Genomic DNA, 24,385 nt, shown 5'->3' with positions numbered 1-24,385 from the left:
TCACCTGTGGTTATCGATGATACAAATATCTCAGCAAGGGTCCCAGCAATCATTTCCCTAGCTTCCCACAGAGTTCTCGGCTATACCTGACCAGATCCTGGGATTTATCCACCTGTATGTGTTTCAAGATGTCCAGCATCTCCTCCTTTGCAATATGGATATTTTTCAAGATGTTATTTATTTCCCAAAGTTCTCTAGCTTCCATTCCCTTCTCCACAGTAAACACCGATGCAAAATACTCATTTAGTATTTCCCCTATCTACTGCAGTTTCATCCATAGGCAGCCTTGCTGATCTTTAAGGGGTCCTATTCTCTCCCTAGTTATCCTCAATATATTTGTAGATATTACAAGTCAGCTTCCTGCAGGAGCAATTTAATGAGTCCTACTCATCCATCTGTTAACTTTCAAGAATGATCAAGAGTGTTAAAATAGCAGGTGTTTTATTATGAGGGTGTTTATTCGACAGGAAATAAAGTTAAACTAAACTGCTTCCCACTCAAAATGACTGATTACATCATTATGTAATGAGATTAGACACTTAAAAAACAGTCCAGCATACTTACCAAATATACAACACCATCCTTTCCCCTTAGATCTATAGTTTCATTCCTTTCAGGTATTATCTCACCTTTTTTTTGACACCCAACCCCTTTCAGGCAATGCATATCTGATCATAAGTACCTGATGCATTAAAAATGTTTTCCGAATTCGTTTATCCATTTCCTCTTTCTCCTCCCCTGTCTTTCCTGAATATTTTGAATCTAAAATTATTTAATACCCAGATCTGTCCTTTGTGAGCTCAATTCTATTTTTGCCATGGATGTGGAGATTACAAGGCATGTTTACCATGCTTCTGAGGGGGGAGAAGTCATTGGACTTCCTGCTTTGGAGTTTCTGAGGGACACTGGACCCTTTTTTTTTACGTTTAGTTCTCATCAATATCCTGTCAGCCAGTTGCCTCAAACGTGAAGAGAATAACAGGACATGTTGGCAAATGTTGACAGGCAAAGGATGGACTGCAGATTTCTTCTGAGGCAAATCATAAAGGACCAGGGAAGTGTGGTGAGACGTTCTTGCAATGTTCTTGCTTTTCCATGCCTCGCAAAGATAAATTAATGCATATTAATAAATTATTATATGCAATAACTGCACAGAGGCCAGTATCCCATCACCGACTCACCCTTTATTTACTTGAACACAGTACACTGGCTGTGTCTCAGCCAGTTCGGAGTCAGTTCCTTGAACTGAGGAGATAGGGAAGGCCACAATGTTTAAGACCTCATTCAACAAATAGATGCAATTCAGTGAAACTTGGCCTGAAGATTAACGTGAACTGGGGATATGGCCAGTGTGAGTGAACCTGGCTTCCATTGCATCATTTAATTTATAAGTGGTAAAGTTTGCAGAAATTTTATTTGCATTTGTTTCTTTTTGCTTTAGAAATTTCTCCCTCTTTTTGCTAGTTTGCCTGATCTCAGACAAATTGTACTTGCAATTCCAGCACACGTAGCAATAAGAGAAATCGTGTCTAATCATGTTCAAGGGGCTGTATTTTATTCACTTGTATCACTGCTAGCCTGGCTTTTGTTGGCCATTCTTAATTGCCTAGGAGGAGGCAGTGGGTAAGTTGCATTTTTGATTGCTGCAGTCCTTGGTGTATAGGATATTTCTGTCAGTTTGTTGCCCTTGTCCTTCTAGGTTGTGGAGATCATCGGTTTGGAAGATGCTTTTAAAGAAGTCCTGGTGAGTTACGGTGGACCATCTTGTAAATGGTATTTGCACTGCTACCACTGTGTGGCAATGATGAAGGGAGAGAATGTTGAAGGTAGTGAATAGGATGCGAATCAACTGGGCTGCTTTGTTCTGAATGTTATCAAGCTTCTTGACTGTTGTTGGAGCTGTATTCTTCCAGGCACAATGAGTTTATTCCATTGCACTCCTGGCCTTTGCCTTGTACAGACAGTGAGAGACAGAAAGTTCCACAGAAATCCTACCTTCTGTTGTATCAGAGATAGTAGGAACTGCCGATGCTGGAGAATCTGAGATAACAAGGTGTAGAGCTGGATGAACACAGCAGGCCAAGCAGCATCAGAGGAGCAGGAAAGCTGACGTTTCGGGTCTAGACCGTTCTTCTGATGTATCCACTTTTTTAAATGGCTGTTCCAGTACGATTTCTGATCAATAGTAACCCCGAAATGTTGATAGTAAATGATTCAGCAATGGTAATGCCACTGAACATAAAGATGCAGTTGAAAGATTCTTATTTGTAGGAGATGGTCAGTGCCTGGCATTTGTGTGGCACTACTTTTACTTGCCACTTACCAGCCCAAGCCTGGATGTTTTCCAGGCCTGATGCATGTAAACGCAGACTGCCTCAGTTTCTGAGGAGTTGCACAGTGCTGGGTATTGAAATCTCTCCATTTGACCATATGATGGAGGAAACACTATTGATGCAGGTAAGTAACCTGATGGCTGCTAGAGTGGTGGAATTCCACTCTTAAACTGGCTAGCTGAAACACAAGTCTGATTTGCCACTGGCTGTGATTCAAGCAGAATTTCAGTGTTTGCCGGCAGCAAAGTGGGAAACTACAGAGTCGTAGAGGACAGAACAAGGCCGTTAGGCCTGTGAATCTGCGCCAGTTAAAAACAACCATCGAACCAGTCTAATTCCATTTTCCAGCACTTGGCCCATAGCCTTGGTATGTCATGGCAGAAATATCAGTGGTTAAATCACTTGGAGCTCATTCTGCCACCTTCCAAGTGACCATTTACTCACTAATATTGGAAAAGGTTTATGTGTAATTAATTGGTGCATGAAAAAATGCATTAAAAGAAAAGCACATGTATATATATATTTATATATATATATAATGTTGGAAGTTTCATTGCATGTAAGAGTATTTCATGTGGTGCCTAGTTATCCAGCTGAAGTTTTCAGAATGCACTATCTGACAATCATTGTGCAGAAGCATTATTGCATTATTCCTATGATGGATTCCATCTGTTTTGGCCTTACTGACATTTGTCCTGTAAGCTGTTACAAGTGGAAGCAGCCAAAATATTCTTGTGAGTATCTAAACTTCAAACCCTTTGTATCTTGTTGATTACCCTTAAAATTTGGTCGTCTTTTGTACATTGTACTCTGATTTAAGAAATTATTTTTGCTTTCACTTTAGGTATGCCCTATTTCTGTAATTGTGTATGTTGTAATAAACAGTGGCTCACAGTCAAAGGATTTGAAAAATGTCCAGCATGTATAATATTTCAACAGGAGTGAACCACTGCTGTATTCTGCGGACTTACTATAAACTGGTTTTGCATTTCTGTTCCTGGAAAAGTCCATCTATATTCTTCTGCTGTAGGTTGGTTAAAGTGTACAGAATAGGAATTTCAGTCATACTGTAATTTTGTTTGCCTTCAAATTCCACACAGCAAACATTTTGATGGAATCCATTTCCCTGACCTTTTTTCATGTTGAACATTGAACTAAATCTTGCCTTTCTATTAACATTGTACATGTCCTATGAGGAACAGCAGGCAAAGGGATTCGTAAAGCTTTTCTACTCGACGCAAACCTTAGACAAAGTTGCTGAGATTTTCTTTAAAAGTTCTTTTCACATTAAAAATCGATCTTTGGCAAACCTCTGGAGAAAACAAATAGCTTATCCAAGGAAAGTGGATGACAAAATGGCCAATCGTACGTAGCAATTATTAATATATAGCAAATATAATGTACATGTACTGAACTCTATCTAGCAATTTTGCTCCACCAAACACTAATGCCCTCGCCTATTTAACATAAATTGGTCTCAGTCATAAATCTGGCATATAGTTAGAATTGTTAATTCATTTTCTGTTTCAGATAGTCGCAATAAGTTTTTAAATGACATTGCAAGTAGGCAGTTGTTTTTTTCAGGTTTGAGCACAAAACTATGGTCACATAAATTTGAAGAATTATCTTGTGGAGAAATGTTTCCCATTTTCTCATTTTCCTGACCTGCTCTTGCTCATTTACATAGTTTAGCAACACACTGTGACAAGCAGTTCATTCCTGTCAGTGCTGGTGATCATTAGAGGATGGGTGTTGGACTGCCACAGTTCATTTAGATTTAATTGCTGCACTTTAATAGATAATTTCAGCAAAGTACATGCGCCTCATTCTCATGGGCAACAGTTTGAACTCATCGGATAATCTCACAAATTGCACTGCAAAACAAAGCTCATTTCCAGCATTTTGACCCACAGCAAGTGTTCTAGTTCTGTATTTTTACTTTAGAGATACATGAGTGATCTTTATAAAGTTGCTCATTTGGAAAGTAACACACTTATATTCACTTCCCTTCAACCACTGTTTTTCACCAAGACTCAAGTTAGTAAAAAATAACCAGGGCATAGTTGAAAGAAATGCATTATTGCAATGACACTCTGTCATCTCATTGCTGGGAATATATGATATTTCTGATACAGCACAATTGTAAACTGAAGATGTTTCCATGTAAAGTTGTTGGTACTGTATTAAAATGAGGGAGTCAAACATGCAGTCATTTAGAATCAAGTTATTTTTGATTATGATTGACATGGAATTAATTCTCCACTATGATGCTGTGGAACAGTTAATAAATAATGCAGCAGAAATGCAGTACAATATGCAGAGCTTTGTGCTCATAAATGCCAGATATATACCACAATAAAGTATTTCTGTTGCTTTACTGAAATGTGCAATTCATGGGAAATGGTTTGTTCTGCAAAACATTTGGAGCATGGGGACGTCTTCTGAACAGCCACTTAAGAACAAAAATGTTGTGGAAATCAATCATTTCTTGGCAAAAACAAGTGCAAATTTGCTGCATTTTATATCAAATCAAGATATGTTTATATTTGTAAATTTTAATCTGGTTTTCTCAAAATGTTATGGGAATTAATTAAATGTTAAACAATTGAATTTTCTATCTTCAGGCTTTTATTATTGTGCTGATCTCCTGTCAATCTCTAATTAGAGTGTAGATAACCTGCTCAGGTGTGTTATGACACACCTCTGGACCAAGTGGGACTTGAACCTAGGCCTCTGGCCTGGAGGTAGGAACACTACCACTGCATCACAAGAGCACTTTAGTGAACATCTTTATATACAGCTAATCACAAAGAGATGAGCCATTTGATTAATGTGTATAAAACTGATGGAAACCTGATCAAAGTGGCATTATCCCAGAGATGATGTAAAAGGTTTGATATGGTGTTACGTCCATTTATTTTGAATAAGGGACAACGTGGTTATTGATCTTGATGTGTGCTTGGGATGTGAAATCTTTATCTAAAAGTGACGATTTGCACTGATGTAGTTACCGGTCCTCGCGTGGACATTATCTGACAGTGAAACAGAGAGTAGAATTTAAAGGCTGCAGCAGTGGACCCGTCCACCAACTGGAGAACTAGTGGGAACTCCACTGTGGCCATTATTTTGAGTAAATCCCAATTAGTCAGCTGACTACTCCTGTCACAGTTTCTAGCTCCTGTAGGGTTGTGTTTCCCATACATTTTTTCTTTCAAGGTTGTTATCCCAGCATTGAGAGTTGCCAAGTAATCAGAGACTGACAAACTTTCAGTAATGGCAACATCAATGGATACTGTGGGCACTCTTGATATTGTAATCAGCCAAAGGCTCTTGAACATTGCTGGATCCCCAGATCACAGGGAGGCCCTGCATGTTTTATTGACTCACAACATAAACTGTTCCAAAACTGTAGCAATAATTGATAAACTAAAGGAAGAGTTGCTTATTAATGGTTAAAAATTTTCAGGAGTGTTGTTCAAACATGTTCTATTTGCTGACTAACATTGCTCCAATTATTAAATCATTTAATAAATTGCATCAGTTCCTGTGATGACATATACTAGCCTATTTGCACATTCATCAATATGCTAGAGAATATTAAGGCAATTGAAAAATATCACATTCGGCCTGATTGTAGCTATATGGGCCATTGAATCCCCACAATGTGGAAACAGGCCATTCAGCCCAACAAGTCCACACTGATCCTCCAAAGAGCATCCCACCCAGACCCATCCCCCTAACCCTACATTTCCTGTGGCTAATGCACCTAACCTACACATCCCTGAACACTGTGGGAAATTTAGCATGGCCAATCCACCTAACTTGCACATCTGTGGACTGTGGGAGGAAACTGGAGGAGGTAGTGGAAATTCATGCAGACATGGGGACAGCATGCAAACTCCACACATACGGTCATCCAAAGCTGGAATTGAACCTGGGTCCCTGGCGCTGTGAGGCAGCAGTGCTAACCACTGAGCCGCCATACTGCCAATGGTTTGGTTTTCTGTGGATAGCTTCCTTGCATCTCCCTCTATTTGAAAGAACAATGGGCCCATCCCACCTGGCACAGAAATACCTGCCAGGATTTACCTGGTGGTTTTCCCACATGGCATGCAATCCAAAACTCTAGCCCTGCCCCCTGTCCCTAACTGAGTGTCAGTGGTGGCAAGATGAGACCCTCACGTGACTATTTCAGTTTCTTAACTTTTGATCAGGTAGAAGGCAGATCTGGACCGTTCCCACTCTGGACTGATTTAAGAGAGTCAGGAAATCCATTTGTGTACCTTCCCCATAATACAGCATTCAGCCCCACACCATCTACCAAGTGGACCAACAAATTTTGCTTCTAGTATCAATCTGTCACCAACAATACAATAAAATGATCTGTGTTCCTTTGTAATTTGACCACGTAAGATGTATTTCAAGATTAAAAGACTACTAATGAGAAAAGACAATTATCGCATTACCTAAATGTTTTTTAGATGAAAGAACTTGTGAACCATATCAGTTCCGGTGCAAGAACAATCGTTGTGTACCTGGGCATTGGCAGTGTGACTATGATAATGACTGTGGAGATAACTCAGATGAAGAATCATGTGGTGAGTTCATCATTTGTTTTGATATTTGATTAATGGTTTGGGGAAAAATAAGTAACTCCCAATTCAACAGTGCCATAAAACAGATTGCATAGAATTCAGTTGCCAGCATGACACAGAACAGACTTTCTGATTAGTAATTTTAGTGAAAAATCTTTAAGAACAAACAATGAAGGAAGGCTTGATTTGCAGTGTCATTATGATACTGAGGCTGATGTAAATGTACTAATGTAAAAAAAAGATGCTGTACTAGATGTAGACTTATGCCTTTTGTGACCTCAGAATTATTGATGCAACTATGACATATTAACATAAATACTCAACAAATACTCAATTTCCTATTTGAGAGAAATAATAGGAGAGATTACTTTTATACTTACATTTATCACAATTATCAAATCTAGACTGTTTGCTAAAATCTGAAAAGTTTTAAAGCAATTCACTCCAGCTACATTTGAATTTTATACAGTTGAATCTCACAATGCAGTTATTAGGAAAAGCAACATCATGGAAGTGCTTGTTTAGCAAATAAGGCTTTCACCTAAGTTAAATCTGCCTGACATGCATTGACTATAGAATGGCAAACACACGAAAGAGATTACATCTATCTCACAAAGTTCCCAGCAGAACAATGCAACATGCAGCCCAATGACTATTTTAAAAACTGCAATCTTTTCAGATTTATGTTTCTGTTTGAAGTTTCTCCCCCTGGGTAACTGGCAATCCTCTTCTGCTTTCCAGTCGGTACATTCAATGACAAAGTGTACGTGTAAAGGGTGCATTGCGATGATGATAAGCTAGCTTGCTTAAACATATATAGTGTGTGCCTTACACGGCTAAAAGATTAGCAGCTGCCATTGCAGCATTCCAGACATTTTCAAGTCATCAGTTTGACAAAGTGGCCTTGGATTAGTGAGCCAGACCTGCAGAGTTTCCAACAGTATAAGAGTCCAGAAAACTGTATGCCAGTATTCCACTAAAATTCTTCACACAGTTATAATCTAAATTTATGTCCTGGTGCAAATTGTATGACTTAAAGTAAGATGAGCAAATGCAGTCCTGTAGACTTCTACGTACACAACAAGTAAACAACAGCTTTCCAGGTTGGATTCCTTCTTGTTGGAGATGGAGATTATCTGGCACTTTAACAATTCATTCTTCCGTTGTATCTTGCTTCATGTGAGCATGGGCTAGTTTAGTATCCGAGCAGTCGTACTTGGTAAGGTGCAATCATCAGCACCCTTATACTGAAAGGTAAATCATTCCTGCTGTGAAGATGTTTGGTTCCAGGACACTAACCTGAGGGGCTCTAGCACAGCTGTCCTGGAAATTAGATATTTTGCTTGCAGCAACCACATTCATCTTCCTTTGTGCTAAGTACATCTCAAGCTTGTGGAGAGTTTCTCCTGATTCTAACTGACACCAGTTTACCTTGAGCTCTTTGATGCTACACACGGTTAAACGTTGCCTTGATTTCAAAGGCATTGACTCTCGCTTTACCTCTGGAATTCAGCTCCTTTGCCTATGTTTGACTGAAGGATGGGGGTTTGGAGTGCAATGCACTTGTCAGAACCAAAGCTGAGCATTGTAACATTGTTGCTGAGTGAGTACCACATTGCGACAATGCTAGTACTATTTTCCATCACTGTACTGATGATTTAAGCTGGATGAATCGAGGACCACAGAAATTGCAGAGTGTAATAGGACTTGAACAGGTTGTGGAAATTGTAACCTTAGGTACCATACTGAATGAAAGTGTGAGATTTTTAAATTTTAGTGTGAACTGTTAGAATACAGGCAACAGAGTTTTGGATGGGCTCAAATTTATAGTTGGTTGTGGTTTCAGCCAGGGTCGCATTCAATTCACAAACTAAAACAAAGTTGCTGGAAAAGCTCAGCAGGTCTGGCAGCATCTGTGAAGGAGAAAAGAGAGTTAACGTTTCGGGCCTGGTGACCCTTTCTCAGAACTGATGGTGGCTGGGAAAACGTCAGTTTATATGCAGAAAATAGGGAGGTGGGTGGGGTAGGGAGTAAACGATAAGATAGAGCCCAAAGAGAGAGAAAGACAGTTGGACAGACAGAGGAATTGTTAACGATCAGGCTGGGAGGGTGAATAGTTGTTAATGGGGACTGTTAATGATTAGCAACAGGGGTGTGTAATGGCAGGCTATGTGGTAACAAGGCCTGGTGTGTGGGGTGGGGACTGGGACATGGGAGATTTTAGGCCCTAAAATTATTGAACTCAATATTGAGTCCGGAGGGCTGTAGGGTCCCCAAGTGGAAAATGAGGTGTTGTTCCTCCAGCTTGTGTTGGGCTTCACTGGAACACTGCAGCAAGCTGGAGACAGAGATGTTGGTCAAGGAACAGGGTGGTGCATTGAAGTGGCAGGTGACAGTTAGTTCATGGTCTTTTTACGCGAACAGAACGTAGATGTTCTGCGAAGTGGTCGCCAAGTCTACGCTTCGATTCCCCAGTGTAGAGGAGACCACATTGTGAGCAGCGAATGCAGTAGACGAGATTCTGGGAAGTGCAGGTGAAGTGTTGCTTCACCTGGAAGGTATGTTTGGGCCCCTGGATACTGAGGAAGGTGGAGGTAAATGGGCAGGTGTTGCACCTTCGCCGGCTACAGGGGAAGGTGCTGTAGGGCTGTGGGGAGGTGTTGGGGCTGAAGGAAGTGTGGACCAGGGAGGGGAAGGGAATATGTGTCTGGTGGTGGCATCTTGCTGGAGGTGGCGGAAATGGCGTCTGATGATCTTCTGGAAGAGGATGCTGGTGGGATGGTAGGTGAGGATAAGGGGAACCCTATCACTGTGGCGGGAGGGACGAGAAGGGGTGAGGGCGGAAGTGCGGGAGATGGGTCAGACCTGGTTGAGGGCCTTGTCGACAACGGAGCTGGGGAATCCTCGGTTGAGGAAGAAGGTGGACATTTCGGAGGCTCCCTTGTCAAAGTTGCCCTCATCTGAACATATGCAACGGAGACAGAGGAACTGAGAGAATGGGATAGAGTCTTTACAGGAAGTGGGGTGTGAGGATGTATAGTCCAGGTAGCTGTGGGAGTCAATGGGTTTGTAATGGATATTAGTGGCCAGTCTATCCCCAGAAATGGAAACAGAGATGTCGAGGAAGGGAAGGGAGGAGTCAGAGGTAGACCAGTTGAAAGTGAAGACAGGGTGGAAATTGGAGGCGAAATTGATGAAGTTTTCCAATTCCAGACGCGAGAGGGAAGCAGCACCGATGATATCATCGATGTATTGGAGAAAGAGTTGTGGGTGGGGGCCGGAATAGGACTGGAACAAGGAATGTTCCACATACCCCAAGAAGAGACAGGCATAAATAGGGCCCATGCGGGTACCCTGAAGAAAATGAGACGAGTTGAAGGAGAAGTTGTTGAGGGTGAGGAAAAGCTCGGCCAAGGACGGTGGTGGTGGGTGGGGATGGTTCAGATCTTTGCTCCAGGAAGAAGCAGAGAGCCCTAAGACCCTCCTGGTGGGGATTGGACGTGTAGAGGGACTGCACATCCATGGTAAAGAGGAGGTGGCTGGAGCCGGTAAACTGGAAGTTTTGAAACCGGCATAAGGCGTCAGATGTACGTGGGTAGGGGTTGGGCCAGGGGGGAGAAGACTGAGTCAAGATAGGAAGAGATGAGTTCTGTAGGGCACGAGCAGGCTGAAACAATGGGTCTACCTGGACAGTCCTGTTTGTGGATTTTTGGCAGGAGGTAGAAACAAGCTGTGCGGGGTTGGGGGACTATTAGCTTGGAAGCGGATGGGGGGAGATCACCGAATGAAATGAGAACTGTAACCATCGTGGATACAATGGCCTGATGTACCATGTGGGGTCGTGGTCCAGGGGAAGGTAGGAGGAGGTATCTGAGAGCTGGTGCTCAGTCTCTGCAATGTAGATGTCAGTACGCCAGACTACAAAAACACCAACCTTATCGGCAGGCTTGATGACAAAGTCAGGGTTAGATCTGAGTGCACGGAATGCAGTCAGTTTGGAGGGAGATAGGTTCGATTTGTTGAGAGGGGCAGTGAAATTGAGGCGACTAATGTCACGTCGACAGTTCTCAATGAAAAGATCGAGTGCAGGTAAAAGACTGGAGGGAGGGGTCCAGATGGAGGGAGAGTGTTGAAGTTGGGCAAAGGGATCTGTGGGACGGGGAGAGGACTCTTGTCCAAAGAAATGAGCACGGAGGCGAAGACGGTGGAAGAAGAGTTCGGTGTCATATCATGCCCGAAATTCGTTAGGGTGGGGACGCAGAGGGATATAGCTGAGGCCGTTGCTGAGTACAGAACGTTCAGCATCAGAGAGCAGAAGGTTAGGAGGGATGGTGAATACCTGAATGGGGGTGGGGGGAGCGGGTGCCAGGGGTGGTTGGGGGAGGGCATGCAGGCTAGTCACAGTAAGTCTTAAAATGAGGAATCCCATCATTAATTGTTTTGATAGCTTGCTTGGAAATTCAAGCACCACAATAATAGTTACTTGTCTCTATGGAGTTTGTAATATAGGGCAATCACCTAATAAAGACCAAGATGCTTCATCTACATTATACCTTCCTGGTATATTATACTCTTTGTCAAAATATACTTTTATTTAAAATAACTTTGTTTGATTGAGAAAACAGTACTTTTGAAATAAACAGCTTATATTTATATCATGCACTTAAAAAATCTTAGGACAGCATAAAAACAATTTGCAGCCAGAAATATTGGTCTGTTGTGTGGCTGTTGTTACATTGAAATGCCAAATTGTGCAGAGCAAGATCCCACAGGCATCATTGTCAAAAATTAATGGACATTCTGCTTTCAGTGCCATTGGTAGTGAGGTAAATGTTCATGTTGGCATGCGTAATAGTTAGATTCTCCTGATTAACCAAATTACAAAGCCTAAATTCTACCTGACCATATGTCTTTCTTTAAAGCATCCATGATTATTTCCTTTCAAAATTGATACCCCACTCTGGAGTCATGTATAAACATAGCTTTTGGTCATAATAACCAATTAGTGGGTAAAGTACTTGCTCCCTAATTTAGTGTCTTAGTTGCTTGAAAAGTAATGTTCGTTCAAAGTTGATTTTCGTGTGTTATTTTTGAAACCCAAAATTTTGTTGTACCGTTATTTTGGTCACTTGTTGGGGCATTTTTCAATCTTGTTAAAAGTTATCTGTCTCTATGCTTACAATAATGGTAATCTGAGCACTATTAACATCTTTCAAGATTTTGAAATTCTTTTCAAGTTCTGTACTCGGCCACTTTTCTGATCATCTAAATTTAAATTCAGACCATTTATTGGTTTTAAAACAGCTTCTGAAGTTTTAGTAATTGCATATATACTCATGCATAATATGTTGTCAAAACTCAAATACCTTCAGTGATTTGATATTTTGGTTCATTCAACTTTCACTGAAACTAATATAGTTGTGAAATTTAAAATGGTGTGAGAAATTTTGCATTTGGTTCTTGACCAATTCTACCATAGAATTACATTAATTATTAAATTAAAACATTTTACTTTCTTTCTTTTAAACCTTAGCACTTCGCTCCTGCTCGATGAATGAGTTTACCTGTGCAAATGGTCGTTGTGTTGCAGCCAGATGGAGATGCGATGGAGATTATGATTGCTCTGATAGTTCAGATGAAGTAAGTTTTCTTTCATGACTTTATCCAGGTTATAGAACATAACAGTTGATCCATTGTCTGCATGCAGTATGAATCCAGTATTTCATCTTTCCATTAATAAACCTTTAAGTGAGGGAAATCCAATGGTGTGGTCGGAGATAGTGAATTAAGAAGGTGTCTCTGGAAGCCTTGTAATTATGGTTGGTGGGTGGTCTATTGAATTCTGAGACCCAATGTCTGGCTAAGCTCCCCATGACGACAGGTAGATATTCTTCAGACATGCTGGAGACTGCAATAGCATCTCAAAGTGAAGGCACTGTCTTCAGACTTTTAAAAGGTAAACATCTCTCAAGGCCACTGCTGTCAGGTGATCCTTTCCACAGGTCAATTTCTTCCGCAGCATGGCCTGAGGCTGGTACTGTGGCTGTCACAGGTCACCAGGCTTGTGTTGAGGCGATAGACGGGCGATATTATGGCAGCCCAGTCTGCCAATTTATTGCTGGGCCCAGACCTCAATGGAAGCCCAGTTGCCATAGTGTCATAGAGATGTCCAGCATGAAACAGTCCCTTCAATCCAAATCCTCCATGCCGACCAGATGTCCTAAATTAATCTAGTCCCATTTGCCAACATGAGCTCATATTCTCAATACGCTGACCAATAAGGAAGATCCTAGTAGTGGTAACTCTCTTTAATTGTTGCACTATTGGGCCTGATTGGCTACCTGTTGCGACCAGTCTGGTCTCTGTGCACTCACCCTCATTTCGGCAAGATTGTTCAGAGGCAAGGACAGGTCAGGACAGGTCATCGAACTGATAAGCTCTTTTGTTGGACTCAAAGTGTTAATTCAGATTCTGTCTTTGCAGATGCTACCAGGCCTGCTGAGATTCTCCAGCACCTCTGCCTGTATTTCAGTTCTTTCTGAATTTGCTCCAAGTCCTGCCATCAAACCAATCTCCACAGGACCAGGAAAATTCAGCATGTTAACTCTGCTGTTTACTCTATAGGTGCTGTCTGACCTGCTGAGTGTTTCCAGCATTATTTTTATTTTATTTTAGATTCTCAGCATCTGCAATATTTTGGTTCTTCAAATTATGACTGTCTCCCCAGCTATATGCCCATGTACAAAATCAGCAGAATCCAATTTATATCTAATTCCAATTTATACAATGCTTGTTGTGACTGAAACAAAAATAGAAATTGCTGGAAAAGCTCAGCAGGTCCAACAGCATCTGTGGAGAGAAATCAGAGTTAACGTTTCAGGTCGGGTCGAGTGACCCTTCCTCAGAACGGCACATTGTGACTGCCCTGGCCAAAGATAGCAACAGAATTCTGTGCATATCCCATCTGTTCAGTTCCATGGAACTGCACTCAAGAAATTTCCCTCCAATCTGTCCAAATAAAACAAATCCAAATTAGGTTGCTAATCAGCCCAGCCATTCTGATGGTCATCCAGAATTGTCTGCTTTGTCCTTTCCATCTTCATCCTTATCTACATTCTATCCTAGCCATAGGCATTGAGTACACTTTCATATTTATTCTAAGGACATTCAGCTGTTCTCCTCCACCACTTTTCTTTACTCTCTGTGCTATCAGACTCCCTGCCAAACAGGAAAACATGAATGTATGGAATGTCCTTCCAATTAAATGTTAGAAAGATAAACATTGATAGATTGGTCCCCATCGTAATCTCTAATTCTCTGCCCCATAGTCAGCCCTAGGCTGGTTATAACCCTGCTTTTGTACTCTTCAAAGCCAGTTTAGACTTCAAAACTCCTCACACATGACAAGACAGCAAATATCCAGCTCTGCAAAAGTATTCCTTTATTCAACTGTAACACACATGCTGTTAGGAACTCCTTAATTTACTCTTTAATTTGCTTGAAGCCGAATTTCTTCAATGTCCTCCTTGACCTGTCCATAAATGTCAACTTGTTCAAAATTCAACAACCACATGTTGTTGCACTAAAATCTGTCACTTTTTCCTCGCTGATCCGAAATGACTCCCTGAATCACAAGGTATTACATTTAAAGCCTTCTACCAAACATTTCTGTGTCCTCACTTTGCCTTCCCTCAGCAGCATCTCCAGCTTTGCATCTCTTCCCAATCATCTGACTTTGAACTTCTGTGCATTTTGCCCACCTCTCACTCTGGCATTTCTGATGGAATCTGCTGCTGCCTCGACTGCCCTGTTAAACCACTTCATCTGCAGCACTGAAGTCTTTCACCTTTAAGTACCTCCATATTTTCAACATGGTTTTCAGTCACCTCCTGGTTACTGCTTGATAATATAGTACAGTACTCTTAACTAATCAGCTAAATTTTCTCCCAATACTGTTATCTGCAAAAACCTATTTTACTTTGTCTGAAATAAGTTTTCCATGCATCAAAAATTTGGAATAGAAAACTATCTTTTGTAATTCAAATGAACGAAGTTCAAAATTTTCACATCTGCCATCGCATTTAATTGAAAAAAAATGTGATAGCAGGAATAAGGTGAGACGCAGGATAATTGTCAATCTTGACGCTACCTTCCAAAGGATATATTTTCTGACTCTTGGTACTTAGTGCTGAGGAAGATTGGATTTGATAGTGGATCACTATTAATAAAGCAACCAGGGATAGTAGTAGGCTGTAATAGGACCAGAGTTAATGATAGTTCTTTGTCAATAATAGAAGATTACACTTAACGTCATTATGCAACCAACTATGCATTAGGAGTTTATCAACTAGATTCTAGCTGACCAGGATGACATGGTTTTATTTGTTACAGTGTTCATATTGCTAGCTGTAGGCTGCCACCTGCTGCCTTTCTTGAAAAAAACTTCTTGAAGTTGGACAAATTAATGAATTTTAGTACTAAAGTCAGTGAACCAACAGTACAAATTTTCATAATTTTAGTTGAGTGGTTTTTATTAGCAATAAAAAATTACTTGCATCACCTTTGAAAGTTGAAACAGTAGCTTTCTGACCAACTACTAATTATTTTAATGGTTAATAATTTATAGTTTAAAACAAAATCTTGATCAACCTCCCTTTGTTTGAATGTTTATGCTATTTGTTGCCATGCAACCCTGCATTTAGGATGATATGTGACAGACTGAAATTTCCTTGACTGCCTTCAACATTTCAACATTGCCCAGTAATCAGCTAACAGAGAATAGAGTTCTATTGCAACCTAAAAATTATTTTCCTTATTCTTTCCATAGCTTGAAGAAAAACTGTTACAGCCATTGCATGTTGAAAAAAATTCTCTGTCAAGTAACCTAACTCTGAACTCAATCAATTGTCCCCTAATGATAGCCAAAAACATTAGCCAGGCTTTTCTTCAAAAGATGTCAGTCCTGATTTTGAGACAATATGTGCATAATTAAGCACATACATAATTAGGGACAATGAGCTGGCTCTCTAAGTGATCATTTCACTCAAATGGTTGGCTGCTGTGCAATCTCCACATTGTCAGTGAGAAAGGTTGTCAATGCTGAGGTTGCAAGGTAAAACAAGAAGATTCTGTACCTTTATTTGAGGCACCCTGTCACTCACTACTACCCACCCCAACCCCTGATACAATTAACCATGCATGCCCTTCCTCATCACTGCCTAATCACTTGATCAGAGCACCTCCCCACCTTCACCAACAGGAATAGCTGTGTCACCCGCTTTCATCATCTATAATACCTGCTTCTGACTGAATATGAGGAGCAAAATAGTCCAGAATAACACAGTGAGTCAAGATGAACAGTGGGCTGCTCAACATTCAGCTGCTTACCCCTTATATGGAAAGGGCACTGACTCTGGCTACCCCACCGATATCACCCTTAACTTGACAGCATCCTGCTGACACTATGGCAAGGTTCCTGACTCTGTGTATGTGCTAAATGACAAGGCATGACGGTAATTAAATTAAGCCTGGTATCTCTGGCTGAGGGGGCAAAACACAAAAAGGCAAGGTAAGGCAATGCAAGACCTTGGATGCGGTGAGCATCCAGGTCGACTAAAGGTGAGTGTACACTATGGCAATGAGCAAAGACGTTGGAAACACATCCTGGTCCACCTGAGGTGCGAAGTGTCCTTGCTGCTGCATCATAGTGATAGCCTTATGTGAAGCATTGAAGTGCGGAAGCATCCTGTAAGTGGATGACACATGTGCCATGAAAATTCAGGGAGGTTGACACATGTTGGATGTCAATGTCCATGGATGTGGCCATGTGTGGCTAGTGGTTGTAGAACATTCCCTGAGGTGTTGTTGTCTGGTTTTGAGCATAGAGTTCGTTAGGAGCAAGGGGCAAGCTGAATCCTTCAGTTGCTCACGCTGGTCTCCTGGTCACATTTTCCTGACATCGAGCTTGTTTGGCAAGTTTGATAAGCTGGGAGGCTGAATGTTAATGAGATGTGTTGGACCACTCACAAGGCGTTTAATGAACAATGACCATCCAATGGCAATTCACTGCTGCCTGCTGGGAATCTTGCCACACCCCTTGTGGATAGCATAAAAGTTAGTGTGAGTTGCTCCTAAAATTGAAGTGGGCCTCACGGAAATTGTCGCCTGAATCTGCCACACATCTCACCGGAGCCCATATCGCTCAGATTGTTATAAGATTCCACCCATTTGTCAGTGAAATGAGTGGGCAAAGATGTGGCAAATACAATATAACATGAGAGCAAGTGAACTTGTCCATTTTGGCAGGGAGAATAAAATAGAAACTCATTATCTAATTGGTGAGCAATTACAGAGCTCTGAGATGCAAAAGGATTTGGTTGTTCTAGTACATGAATCATAAAAGATTAGTCAGCAGGTACAGTATGTAATTAGGAAAGCTGATAAAATGTTATTGCTTATTACATGGGAAATTTAATACAAAATTAGAAAGCTATGTTTTAGTTATGTGGGACACTGGTATGGTCACATTTGGAGTACCCTGTACAATATTAGTCATCTTACTTGGGGAAAGATGTAAAAGTGTTGGAAGTAGTTCAGAGAAGGTTTACCAAGCTAATATGTAGAATAAGTGAGCTGTTTTATGAAGAAAGTTTGGACTGGCTAGGTCTGTATCTGTTGGAGTTTAGCAGAGTAAAAGATTACTTGATCGAAACAGATAAGACCCTGAGATGTTTTGACAAGGTAGACGGATAGAGTTGGTTCACAAATGGGAGAATCAAAATGTGGAGGTGCCGATGTTGGACTGGGGTGGACAAAGTCAGAAGTCACGCAAGACCATTGGTTATAGCCCATCAGGTTTATTTGAAATCACAAGCTTTCAGAGCACTGCCTCTTTATCAGGTGAAGTGACTAAAATGAGCCTGGTACCTCTGGCTGAGGGGGCAAAACACAAAACTGGAAGGCTGTGGATGCGGTGAGCATCCAGGTAGGCTATAACCTGATGTCGGAAGAATCAAGAACCACTGGTCATTGTTTAAAAATCAGGAGTCACCCATTTAAAACAGAGATGAAACAAAATTCTGTCTCTCAAGGAGTCATAAGCCTTTAGAATTCAAATGGTGGATACAACATTCTTTAATATTTTTAAGGTAGAGTTAGATAGATTCTTGCTACGGAAGTGGGTGAAAGGTTGTTCAGGAGTAGGTGGGAATGCAGAGTTAAGGTTACAATCTGATCAGCCATGATCTTACTGAGTGGTAAAGCGGGTTTGAGGACCTAAATAGCCTACTCCTGGTCCTTGTGCGTATACTCATATATGAGAGTGCTGCAGCCTACCCTGTCCTTTATATTATCCATGGTCTTTCTTAAATGAAAGCTAACAATGTAATGAGCTGTAAGTGACAATTGAAGCCCACAAAACTATACATTTTAGCTTAATTGTGTACAGCCGCACCAATCTGATGTGGAATTCAACATCTTCCACCATAGATTCTGTTTACCATCTTGAAAAATCTTATTTTTTCACGTTGTGGAATCATTGTTTCAGCCCCATAGAGACATAAAGTCATAGAATCCCTACAATGTGGAAACACGCCATTCAGCCCATCAAGTCTACACCCCCCCTCCCCCACTCTGTCCCTGTAACCCTGCATTTCCCATGACTAAATCACCTCACCTGCACATCCCTGAATACTATGGTCAATTTAACATAGCCAGTCCACCTAATCTGCATGCCTTTAGTTTGTGCGAGGAAACTGGAATGCCTGATAGACACGCATGCGGACAGGGGGCAAACTTCACACCGATTGTCGCCCAAGGCCCCTGGTGCTGTGAGGCAGCAGTGCTATACACAGAGCCACCGTGTCACATCTAGCAACAATAAAAATGCCCAATTAAATACCCTCTGGTCTATCTCATTTTGATAGATACACCATAAGCACATCAGAAAATACTTTTGAATCTATTCCATGTCATGTGACATGGATAGGTAATTAACATTTCAATATCTGTTAATCATTCCATGATGTAAGTTCTGAGCAATCTTTCAAGCTGGCAGCAATGTTTGTCAAAGTCTGAAGCACTTGTATTCTCTGGTCACTGGAATGCACTGTTTATTTCCATTCACTCATGCAAAATGAAGCTATTTATTGCATAAATCGGTAAATTTGTCAATACAAGCGCTATTAATAATTCATTAAACATTATTTTTCTGGTAGATTTTATTTTGTCTTTTCTAAAGAATAATCAAAATCACACCAGTCATTTAATGTAGACTTGGGTAATATCATTGATCCTCATACCATATATTTCATTATAATAGCCAATAAATGTGCTGGTGGGTTAACTGAGTTGTCTGCCATGTAAAACAGAATGACACCAACAGCATACATTTAGTCCCTGTAACTGCTGTGGAAATTCATGGTGTAGTCACCCTAAAGCTATGTGATTTAAAATTGATATAAATGCATACATGTACCAATATTCTCTCTCAAATTATAGAATCCCCACAGCATGGAAGCAGGCTATTCAGCCCATTGAGTGCACACTAACGCTCTGAAGAGCATCCCACCCAGACCCACCCTGTCCTTGTAATCCTGCAATCCTCATGGCTAACTCATCTAGCCTGCACATCCCTGGATGCTACAGGTAATTTAGCATGGACAATCCACCTAATCTGCACATCCTTGGACTGTGAGAGGAAACTGGAGCACTGGAGGAAACCCACAAAGACAAGGGGAGAATGTGGAAACTCCACACAGACAGTCACTCGAAGCTGGAATTGAACCACCATGCCACCCGAATGGAGTGTCCTTTATAGACTATGGCTAGTTACCTATTAACCAGTCAGAGAATACAAACTTCATATAATCATACAGCTTAGAGATGGCCATTCAGCCCATCATTACCTGTACCAGTGCTTTGAAAGTGCAATCTGATTAGACCCCTTATCTAGTCTCTCCCTGGGCCCTGAATTTCCTCTCTCTTTCCAAGTGTTTTTCCAGTTCTCCCTTTCAAAATGTACGACTGAACCTAATTCTGTCAGGCAGTGTGTTCTAAATCACAATTCACTGCAAAAAAAAACATTTTCTTCTCTCCAATCATTCTTTTAACAATTATTTTAGAATCACAGAGTGGTTCACAGCAAAGAAGGATGCCACTAGCTGGCAGCAGCCATGATGTCTTTATTCTCAGGCAACCTGCCTTTCCTATTGAGCCTTGGTCTCCAAGAGGGTCATTGTTCAGGAACACGAGGTAGTAGTCCCTCTTTACCTGATTGATGGTCTTCCCATTTCCACAGGACTACACAAGGGCAACGGTTGTGTATTAAAATCCATGGGCCCACCAAGAACATTATGAAGCAGATCATCGGCGTGTGAAAGCTACCTGGACTTTTAAGGGGATGCCTTTCAATAGTTGCAGTCATGATTCAGATCTGAAAAGATTGGACAGACTGTACCTAGAGTGCTGACTGCAGTTCCTGGCACCACACTTTAGCAAGGATAGATTGGTCTTAAAAGAGACCAGTGCACATTTATCAGAATGATACCTATTGTCCAAGAAGTAACTTCTGAGGAGGTAGTGTTCAGCCTCATCAGAGCCTTCCGTTCCATGCTGTCAGCATTGTTTTCTTGATGTACTTTTCATTTTTTTTTGTTTCTTCTTCTTTTCTTCTTCATCTTTGAGGCTGGAGTGCTGTCCATGGGGATGTGACTGCAGCCTTGGTGGCATGGACTGAGACTCCTGGCAGCGTAAGGCCCAGACCCTAAGCTCCTACAGCAGTAGGCATGGAGCCTGGGCTCTTAGTAGAGGCAGTGCTCGGAGCAGGGACTCCTGGTAATGGTACGTCCCGAGCCTGGACTCCTGGCAGCAGTAGGCCTAGAGCCTGGACTCCCGACGTCAGTAGGCCAGAAGCCTGGACACCTGGTAGCAGTAGGCCCCGAGTGTGGACTTTTGGCAATGTTGGGGGTGCCTGGAGTGGGGACTCCTGGTAGCGAAAGGCCGAGAGCCTGGACTCTTGGCGGTGTCAGTGAGATGGCATCCGAGCCAGGATCACCTAAGGCTTTGGTGTCATCATTGCTGTTCTTGTAAGAGGACTCCTTGAGAACCAGGGCACCTTGCAGAGACCCCTCAGAAGCCCTGAAGCCATGTTTGAGATGCCAATTTGAACAAAAGCTGAACTCTTATTTAAGTAGTTTCTTTTTATTCTTATTGTAACTCAAAATGGTGCTGAATTGTAGTGACAAAGCACTTTTCACTGTATCTTCATGATATATTTGACAATAAATAAATCATTCAATCATCTATTCAAACCAAACCTTGTTGTCTGATAGTCTCAACCTTAGGTGGGTGCATCAGCAGGGGCAACCATCAGCTCCCTGATGACATTGTCGAACAATGAATGTCTACCGACCTCTGATTGTGTGGCAGCTCACAATGGATGGAATTTCCATCCCAGTTTCCTTGATTCAGGGGAAGACCCACTGTTTTGCAAATTATCACTGAATTCGGTCAGATTTCCCAAAAAGACGTCAAATGGGGGATATTCCTAATTTTATATCTAGTGTATGTGACCCGTCTCCTCCATTAATTGCTACTGATATTCAGAATTCAGTGTTACTGTTTATCTGGACTGGTATACCATGTTTTAAGTGATCTATTCCACAGGTCATGTCACGGGTCTCATTATTTCCCACATTACCTATCTAGCTGATGGGATCATCCAGGAAGGTAATCACCGAGATCCGGCGATACGAAAAGAAATATGGAATGGATTTATATAGAGGTAGTTGAAATGATATGATGATTGATAAATGCTGAGTAAGACTCAGTAGACAGACTAATAGAAGACCCATAATGTGAAAAGTAACATGGTAAAATGATGCCCATTAGGCACCTGCCAATGGCAAGTAATACAATAGAATTTTCACCTTTGTCAGGGGCGTAGAAAGAATAGGCTGTACTGGTTTGGCCACTTATGACTTTTCATTGCATTAAAGTAATTCACTATTGCCCATTTACACACCTGCCAAAGCTGAGCTTTTCACCTTTAGAACTGATCAGCAAGAGTGGATATGCAGTTTACTTGTAAGATAGATTTTTAATTAGCAGTAGCATGGCTTCAGAAAGGGACAACCTGTTTGGCATCCACCACGGTCCCTTTGAGGTATAATGTGGTATACCGATATTTCCATATATCATTGAGAAAGCCCACATGAAAGGCAAATTACTGCAGATGCTGGAATCTGTACTGAAAACAAAAATTGCTGGGAATCACAAACAAAAACAGAAGTTGCTGGAAAAGCTCAGCAGGCCTGGTAGCATCTATGAAGAAGAAAATCAGAGTTAACGTTTTGGATCTGGTGACCCTTCCTCAGAACACAAGTCTGGGTGACGTTTCCCTCAAAGCTCTGTCATCAGTCATCTAGATTTGAAACGTTAGCTTGCTTTCTCTCCATGAATGCTGCTGTGATTAAGTTATAACAGAATGTAGTGTTCATTCCCAGCAACAATATGCATTAAAATAACAACTTTAAAGTAAATAAAACGTCATAATGGCTTTCTCAGGAGTCTTATCAAAGAAATTGACATTGAACCATGCAATGAAATTCACGAAGAGGGCATAAAGAGGCTGTGAAGAGCTCTAAACTGTAAATGATCAAACTGTGTATAATGTTGGATACTGTAAAATTGTCCACTTTGACAGGAAATTTAAAAAGGCACATATTATCAAGATGGTGAAAGATTCCAAAGCTATTAGAAGCAGAGGTGTCTGGATGTCTTAGTGCCTGGATTACAGCAGGTTAAAACACAAGTACTTAGGAAAGCTAATAGAATGTTGCAATTTATTGCAAAGGGAATTGAATACAAAAGTACAGAGAATATTCTTCAGCTATTCAAAGCATTGGGGAGATCACATCTGGAGTATTATGTACAGTATTGGTCTCTTAATTTAAGGAAGGATGTAAATGCAATTGCAAGCAGCTCAGAGAAGGTCTACTGGTCAAATATTCCGAATAAGTGAATGGTCTTGTGATGAAATATTAGGAGGTTGGACAGACTGGATTTGTGTCTGCTGGAGTTTAGAAGAATGAGAGGTGACAAATTGAAACATATAAGATCCTGATGGGTCTTGACAGGATGCACGTGGAAAGGATATGTTCTCCTGTCAGTGATTTTTAGAATTAGGCATCACTATTTAGAAATAAAGGGTTACCCATTTAAGACAGAGATGAGGAGAATGTTTATTTCTTATACAGTGTTGTGAGTGTTTGGAACTCTCCTCCTTAAAAGGTGGTGGAGACAGAGATGTGTTAGTGAATTCTTTGATGAATGGGGAGGTGATGGATTATCAAAGGTGGACAGGAATGTGGAGTAATCATACCAGGCTTGTCATTCTTGACTGGTGGACGAAGACCATTGGAATGGTGATCCACTCCACTCTCAGTTTGATTGAAAAGATATATTAGGTCAGATACTGAAAGCTAGTCCAATAAGTGGATATTTAGAAGTATCTTCAAGGAGGAGAGAGGCAGAGAGGTGAAAACCTGACCTGGAATGATGATCAACGATATATTTACAGAGTGACGTACAAGTGCAAGAATAGTTCATTCTTGGTGTTTCAAAGTTCAAACAGTGAATATTGGAATCGATCCAAATTGAATTGACCAAAATTACAGGCAATGTAAAACCAAAGCAGTCCAAGTTGGATGTTGAGTGTACAGGAGCCACAGAACAACAAAATGATCTCAATAAAATGTATAAGAAAGCATCTCTCTGGTAGATGAAATTCAGAGCAGTTAAATGTAATTTATTGCAGATTTGAGGAAAAACTTGGCAGCACATTTATTCTATTTATCGTGTTGAAAAAGCTAAGGAAGAAATTGGAAGTGATTTAGAGTTAGTGACAGATGTGACACTTGACATTCGCAGCCACTGTAACACAGCAATCGACAAAAATTAATGGAATGCTGAACCAGTTTATTTAATAAGTTGAATCGATTTTGGAGATATCATGTTAAAACTTGGAGTACTCTCGTCAAAATAGAGCTTGAATGCTAGCTCCAGTCATCAAGCCAAAAGACAAATGTTAAAACACTGAAATTGACACAGAAGAAAAACTGTAGGCTAAACCCAAATGCCAGAGAATTGGCTTATGAGGATGCGTGGACAACTAGAGCTCTCTAAATCCTTCAAAGGAGGCAACTTAGAAGGAATTCTGAATCTAAGTATGCCAATTTAAAGTAAAATAGATAAGAGACAAGGTGAAACATGTAAAAGGCAGTTATTAGCCTGATGATAGAAAATTCCTCCTTGCTTAAAAATGTGATGAACATATGGGGCAGGGTTTTACAGAATTGTTACAATGCAGCAGCAGCGGGAGCGGTGTGAGCGAGGATCAGGGGCCTGCCGTGAAGGTAAGTTCTTCACTTAAATACTTACCTCGTGGAATCAACGGCC

The 24,385-nt window shown here is 41.1% G+C and overlaps 1 protein-coding gene across 1 annotated transcript in view; it reads left to right on the top strand.

Moving 5' to 3' along the window:
- LOC109911043 (low-density lipoprotein receptor-related protein 1-like) overlaps positions 1-24,385 on the top strand; it is a 1,753,343-nt gene that overhangs the window by 1,597,096 nt on the left and 131,862 nt on the right. Inside the window, exons 68-69 of the mRNA XM_048599379.1 lie at positions 6,815-6,931; positions 12,462-12,568. Coding sequence (XP_048455336.1) covers positions 6,815-6,931; positions 12,462-12,568 — 224 coding nt within the window. The remainder of the gene's footprint in view (positions 1-6,814; positions 6,932-12,461; positions 12,569-24,385) is intronic.

The sequence above is a fragment of the Rhincodon typus genome, chromosome 7 (genome assembly GCF_021869965.1).
Source record: "Rhincodon typus isolate 14 chromosome 7, sRhiTyp1.1, whole genome shotgun sequence".
Taxonomy (NCBI): Eukaryota; Metazoa; Chordata; class Chondrichthyes; order Orectolobiformes; family Rhincodontidae; genus Rhincodon; species Rhincodon typus.
This window is presented reverse-complemented; position numbering and strand designations above follow the sequence as displayed.